Source organism: Rhea americana, unplaced genomic scaffold, assembly GCF_003343005.1.
Source record: "Rhea americana isolate MKP2758 unplaced genomic scaffold, rheAme1 scaffold_1066, whole genome shotgun sequence".
Classification (NCBI taxonomy): Eukaryota; Metazoa; Chordata; class Aves; order Rheiformes; family Rheidae; genus Rhea; species Rhea americana.
The window spans coordinates 1-6,734 of NW_028185113.1; the positions used below are offsets into that span (position 1 = coordinate 1).

At 66.3% G+C, this 6,734-nt stretch overlaps 1 protein-coding gene across 1 annotated transcript; it reads right to left on the bottom strand.

Moving 5' to 3' along the window:
- Nucleotides 1–1,480: 1,480 nt before the first annotated feature.
- LOC146601247 (digestive cysteine proteinase 1-like) lies at nucleotides 1,481–6,446 on the bottom strand. Its single transcript, XM_085309580.1, has 11 exons — nucleotides 6,398–6,446; nucleotides 5,957–6,016; nucleotides 5,791–5,883; nucleotides 5,198–5,370; nucleotides 4,501–4,741; nucleotides 4,004–4,205; nucleotides 3,532–3,725; nucleotides 3,201–3,292; nucleotides 2,959–3,120; nucleotides 2,169–2,358; nucleotides 1,481–1,897 (listed from the first exon to the last, which is right to left on the bottom strand). The coding sequence occupies exons 1-11, from the start codon at nucleotides 6,444–6,446 to the stop codon at nucleotides 1,710–1,712; spliced, it is 1,644 nt and encodes a 547-aa protein (XP_085165706.1). The 3' UTR covers nucleotides 1,481–1,709.
- Nucleotides 6,447–6,734: the final 288 nt, after the last annotated feature.

Sequence of the window (6,734 nt, forward strand, 5' to 3'; positions counted from 1 at the left end):
GGGTGCCGGGGGTGTCCCCCCTCTGCCACAGCAGCGGGTGCCGGGGGTGTCCCTGCTCTGCAGCAGCGGGTGCCGGGGGTGTCCCCCCTCTGCCACAGCAGTGGGTGCCGGGGGTGTCCCCGCTCTGCAGCAGCGGGTGCCGGGGGTGTCCCCCCTCTGCCGCAGCGGTGCACCATGCGCAGGGGGAGCATTTGCAGCAGCACGAGGAGAGGAGGGGGCAGCAAAACCCCACCAGCCGCYGGGAAGGCACCCACCCCCAGGGCGCAGGTCAAAGTCCATCCGGGTGCTCCCTGCCCGCGCCGTGGCGGCGGGATGCGGGGCCGTTCGCATCCCTGCGTCCTTTGGGACACTCGTGGGGCAAGCCCAGGGCTGCGCTTAGGGGGCTGTTAATTGGAAAAAGAGGAAAGAGGCGGCTCAGATGCAAGGAGCTGCAGGGACGAGAGGGGCACGGTGGGGGGGAGAGTGCTATCACGGGGGCACAGTGGCCTTCACCCGCCCCACTTGCTCCGCATCCAGCTGGTCCCCGGCCCAAGGTAACCGGGAGCGGCTGCGGGGCCGCCCGAGGCAGGCCGTTCCCGGGAGCCCCAAACAAGCCGATAAGGGCCGGGCGCACGCACCGCTGGGACGAGCCGGGCTGGGACGGACGCGCCGGCGCGGAGGCTGCAGCGCCCGCCCGGGCACCGCCACCGTCAGAGCGCGCGCCGCGGCGCGGGGGCTTGGGCTGCACGAGACGCCCCGCGCGCTGCCCGAAAGCCTCCTGCCCCGAGGACGTGCCACCAAAGATGAGCCAAGCAGGGTTAGAGCAGAGACGCAGGCTGCTCGGCCCCTGCCTCGCCGCCGGCATAAAACGGCCTTTCCCCACCCAAGGGTGGTGGAGGCGAGGGGCCCCGCGGGGCATCGGGGCCAAAGGCGAGCGCAGCTCGCGGCATTCCCAGCCCCGCAGGTGACGTCCCCTCCCGTAGCCACAACACGGGGCCAGGCAGCGGGGCGGAGGTTGGCTGCCGTTCCCACCGCGCGCCAGGAATTTCCCTCCTCAGCAGAATTCCCTGGGGTTGTTTTTGCTCCACCTCTGGAGACAGAGCTGGGAGAGCCTCGGCCCCCTGCATCTGAGCCGGTTCAGCCAAGGCCTGGTGGCTCCGTGAAGCAGGTATCTGTCCCCTTGCTGTAAGGCCCTGCGGTCCCACCAGCCTGAGAGAAAAGGGGCCAGGGGACATGGATTAGGGCAGGGGCTGGAGAGCAGAGCCATGGGGAGCCACCTCTGGGTTTGGGGGTAACTAGCCTTCACTGTAAGACCCCTGCCAGTAGCTACTCACAGAGACTGAGGGTCTCCCAGACCCCGAGCATCCTGCCCACCACCCCAAGAGTGGCACCAGCACAAAAGCCTGAAGCTCAGGAGGGCCCTGGAGGAGGGTTTTCCCGTGCAGAGAACAGAGCTGGCTGAGAAACCATTTGCTCCCCCCTCCCTTTAGAAGCAAGGCACTGTTTTTCCGGGGTTTTTATTGGCAAGTCGACAGCTGGGTCTCTGTCAAGCCCCAGGGCTGCAGCATGAGGGCCTGCAACCCATAAGGGACACAGATTGCATTGCCCAGCATCCCGTCCACCTTCCCCACCCCAGCTCCAGCTTCCTTCACCTTGTTGGGCCCCCCAAAGGGTTGGATTCCCCCACACCAGGGGAACTACTCTGCCCCAGGAGGGCTGCGAGGTGGCCCTCAGGCCAGGATGGGATAAGTGGCTTCGGTGGCCACACCACAGTTGTTGTCCTTCATGGACATAAGGATGTAGCCGTCGTTGCCCCAGTATGTGGACCAGGAGTTCTTGATGAGCCAGTAGGTCTCTCCCTGGAGCACGCCGTAGCCCACAGCGAGCACAGCATGGTCCAGCTGACCTGGCTTGTTTGCTGGAGAGGACGAGAGAGGAGCCGGGTTGTCACAGCAGGCAGCTCCATGGCCATGTCTGATGGTTGGCCCCGCCACCCCTTCCCGAGCTGCTCAAGGGCAGCGCTAGCAAGGGACCCCAGGTGTCCTGCTCGTCCAGATCCCTCCCCCCAACACACACACACACACAGAGGGTAACGAAGATATTCCCACGAGTGGGCCAGGTCACATGGGCCTGGCAGGGCCCCGGGCATYGCAGGCCACCCAGGGCCACCCTCATCCCACCCAGCTCACCACACTTGGGCTCGTAGTAGATGCCATTGGAATAGAAGGAGAAGGTCTTGTGCGAGGCGTCGATGCTGACAGCCACAGGGCCGTGCTTGTAGATAGCAGCTTTGACAGCCGTGATGTTCCCYGAGGTGACGTTGACGTAGCCCGTGATCTTGCCCAGCATCTCAGACTGGTTGTAGTGGCACAAGCCATTCTGCAGCACGCAGGGGAGGCGGTGTCACCGGGAGCCCCRAGGTCCCCTTGCCACCCCCACGCTTAGGGAGGGAGCGTGGGGACCGATTTGGGATGAGGCTGCTTCAACGTGCCTGCTCCAGCCCCTCCAGCCTCCCCAGCCCACCGTGGTGGGGACGTTTGCCCGCTCACCGCAGGGACCTGGATGCAGTGTCACCTGCTCCCAGCCCGGGGGGCTGCTCTGCGCCCGGAGCCCAAGCCCGGGGGGGCTGCAGCTGCGACCAGCAGCCACGGCTCTCGCCCCAGGCAGCCCTGCGCCCTCCGTCTGCCCCAGGCAACAGAGGAACTCGAGGCTGCAGCAGCACCCATGGGTGGAAGAGCCTCGCCCCTGTTTTGCAAGAAGGGAAACTGAGCCAGGCAGTGACAAAACAGCCTGGCTGAGCCTCGGGGCTGGGCTTCGCGCTGCGCTTTGGAGCGCAAGGAGCTCTCCGGCTCGGAGAGAGGGAAGTTTCCCCCATCTCCAGAGCCCGTTAGCGGCTCCAACCCGGGGCTGGGCCGGGGCGCCCATCCCACGCCGGCCGCAGCGGCCCGGGGACCGCGGCCAGGACGGCGCTGCCCGCACCTGCCCCTTGTAGGTGCCGTAGGACTCGGTGCTYGCGATGCCGCCGTGTTTCTTGATCCACTCGTAGGCGCGCCACTCCTCGCCGCCGTCGCAYGCGTAGTTCCCGAARCCCCAGGAGCAGTCGATGAGGACTTGTTGGGACAGGGGGGTCAGCACGCCGGTCTGCGGGGACRRGGACACGCTGCCGGGAGCCAGCCTGGCACCTCCCGCCCGGCGGCCGCCCGCGCCGGCCCCGCTCGCACCTTGAGGAAGAGGGCACCCTCCATGGCGCCCGTCGTGGCGAAGCTCCAGCAGGACCCGCAGACGGCCTGGTCCTTCACGGGCGTCACGGCGCCTGGGGAGCAAAGGGAGCCCAACACAGCACCCATCAGCTTGCACCGGTGCTGCAGCCCCCAGTTCAAATCGTGACGGTTTTTGCAGCATGCTCTCGGCTGTGTTCAAACCTGCAACCTCAGCAGCTTTAGAAAAAGCAGCTGGTTTGTGCCGGCAGCCTCAGGTGCGCAGCCCGGCTGTGCAGAGCCGAGGCAGAGCTTCACGTGAGCGTGCGGGCTAGGGGGGCGCCGGGGGTCTCACCGTACAGCCGCCAGTCGAGGCTCTCGGGCAGGATGAGGCCGGCGTAGCGCTCGGCGGGGAAGGGCCGCCCGCCGTTGGGAGCGCGGCTCCGGCGGCGGCCCCGCAGCGCGGCCAGCTCCTGCGGCGTGCGGTCGGCCAGGTGGTTCAGCGCCAGCGTGTAGGAGAGCGCGGCTCGGTTTTTGGAGTGCACGAACCTGCGGCAGGGCAGGGCAGAGAGATGCTCTGAATGCATCTTTTGGGGGAGACCAGCAGCCTCTGGCACATGGGGCCAGGACAAGGCTAGAGCTCTTGGATCCTCCCTGAGCTCAGCGTGAGGTTACCCAGGTCCCATGGCTTCATGCTGGGTGTTTTGGGCATCCAGCCGCCCACGGTGTGCAGGAACCTGGGGTGAGCTCAGCCATCGCCCGGTGCAACCTGGGCTCTCGCGGAGCTGGGGCCGAGGGTTAGGGCCACCAGCGCTTTCGCCCCGTACCGCATGTTGTGGACGAAGGCGCGCTTGCGGTGCTCCTGCTCCTCCTCGCTGCCGTAGCTCTTCCCAAACCTCTCCTTGTAGTGGTGGAAGAGGCGGTGATGGACGTGGTCCGTGTCCTGAGCCCTCCCCACAAACTCTTGCATGGGGTTGGCCAGGATACGATGCTCGGGGCCGGCTGCGGGCCACTGCTCACACTGCACACCTGGGCCAGGGCACGGAGCACAGCTGAACCCTCCCAAGCGGGGACGGACCCTCCCGTCCCCCCCGACCAGGGCGAATGGCAACGTTGACCCCAAACCGCTGGGGCTGCTCCATCCCCTATGGATGCCAAGGAGAGATCTGCAGGCACAAGACTATCGGGAGGCTGGGGACAGGGCAGCATTTGCTACTCTCCGAGTACAAGTCTGGATCCGACCTTCTGCTCTGGGGTTGATATCGGGGGTGAGGAGGAGGAGGGATGGCTCACGGTACTAGCCCTGGGGCCAGCGGCCACTCACCGTCCGGCAGGCGGAAGATGCTGGCGGGGAAGCGGTGGCTGAAAGTGGAGTACTCGATCTCGTACTTGTCGTAGTGGGAGCCCAGCAGGCTGTTGAAGCCCCGCATCTCATAGTGGACGGGCACGGGGCCCCGGGGCGAGCTGGCCACCCGCAGCGTGTACACGTTCTTCTTGTGGCCCCAGTAGGACACGTTCTGCCACACTGCGCAGCGCTGCCCATGGAAATGCTCCTCCCGGACCCTCTGGGAACGGCACAAGGGTGGGGGGGATGTGGCACCATGCCCAGACCTCCCTGGAGCCAGGCACTGTGTCCCCCCTGGAGAAAGGGCTTTTCCAGTGCAAAGTTGTGACTTTCAAGAGTTTCAGATGGTTTTTGCTGAGCAGGCCCATTTGCACTGCAATGCCCAGGGAATTTCTCTTCCCAGAGCATGCACAGCCCCTTCCCATGCATCCATCCCACCTCTGGGTGCTCAGCACCTCCTGCCAAGCTGGACACAACTCTGGCTTGTGCCTCAGCCTTCCCCAGAACCACTCTCACCCAGATCTGGCCTTGCATTTGCCCACTCCCAGCTGTGGAGGGTTGCAGGGCTGCCCAGCCCTCACAGGGTGGCCTGGCAGCAGCCAAACATCCTGTATCCAAGCAGGTCCCTTCTCCTTTCTCCATGCCTCATCCTTCGGGGCCATGGCCTGGGTCTCACCTTGAAGTGTTCCAGGCTGGGGAAGACACTCTGCGGGGCAACGAGGTCTCCGTCGGTGCCGTTGATGCGGAAGCACTTGCGGACGTTGACCTCCGTCTCCGTGGTCTCAGGCGTCACCTTGAAGCTGGCGCCAAAGGGCTCGATGGAGCCGAACTGGTACGTGATCACTTGGCCTGGTGAGCAGGACAGGCCCCGGGAAGGCAGCGAGCCGTCACCACCACCCTGTGCCTCCACCAAGGACCTCCCACGGTGCTGGCCACCCACTCCCAACAGGACAGTCATGGGGAGCTGCGGGGTGCCCTGAGCACCCAGCCCCCTCCCTGCATGGCTCCATGCATGGTACCACGTTGGGGCACCAGCCAGGACTTCTGGGTTCCTCCCTGCCCTGCCCAGGGCCTATTCCTGCCAGGATGGCTGGGTGGCAGAGGACAGACAGCCCTGTTGCTGGTAACAAGCTCAGGGGCCAGCACCTGTGACGGATCAGTGCCAAATCTGAGCCAAGCCCCCTGGTCCTGGTGCGGAGGCAGCTCCCAAGGCTTTGCTGAGGCACCTACAGCTCCTGCGGGGGTGGTCGCCCCCCTCTCCGCACCTACCGCCGTAGTACTCGATGCGGCTCTTCCCCCCGGTGAGGTTGTACCAGGCCTCGAAGGGCTCCTTGATCTCCGCGTAGGGCAGGCTGATGACTCCTGCGGGCACAAGGGCTGGTTGGCAGGTCTGTGCGGGGGGCTGAGCCTCACGGAGGGGGGGCCCCCGCGGTACCTGTGACATGATAGATGTCCCCGAACACGGGTCTCTCCAGAGGAGCTTTGCAGTCTGCTCCTGGAAGAAGAGACCCCGTCACACCGCGCGCTCCCGCAGCGCTGAGGCGGGCAGAGGTGCTGGTCCCGGGCTCGTTGCCGGCCCCCGGAGCCGTGGCCGGAGGAGCCCGCGTGGGCAGCGAGACGATGACGGGCCAGCGGGCTCCACCCTGGCAGGGCACAGGGCACCCTGGGCCATGCATCCCCCCTCCTCCACCAACCCTTCGGGCTGAGTTGGACCCCCCCCCACATCCCCGCCGGGGATCCCCACTGCCTTAGGCTGGACCTGGGGGGCAGCCTCATCTCCCCAGCTCAGGGGCACCAGCAGCACCACGGCTAAGGGGCAGGATGCTCCTGGGGACACAGCACCCACCCACCCACTCAGCTCAACCACAGTGCTCACCCAGCAGCGCAGCAGCCCCCAGCACCAGCAGCCACCCCAGCCCCTCCATCCTGCAGCCCATGCTACTGCTCTGCACCCAAGGGTGGCTTAAATAGGGGCAGTGGGTGGGCAGGAGACCTCCCACGGCCAACGGGAAAAGCCCAGCCCTTCCCGCTGGCTGGCACTGTAGCAAGGGGGAGGCGTGGCTGTGCATTGCCCCACCCCCTCTGCTCCCCTACCTCCCACCCCGGGGCACCCACGGGTGCCTTCCCCCCCCCCCACGGCAGGGTGGGTGCCCAAGCCACGTGTTTGCGGAGCAGGGGGCAGAGGGGCTGCAGGGCAGGAGCCGGACCCCTAC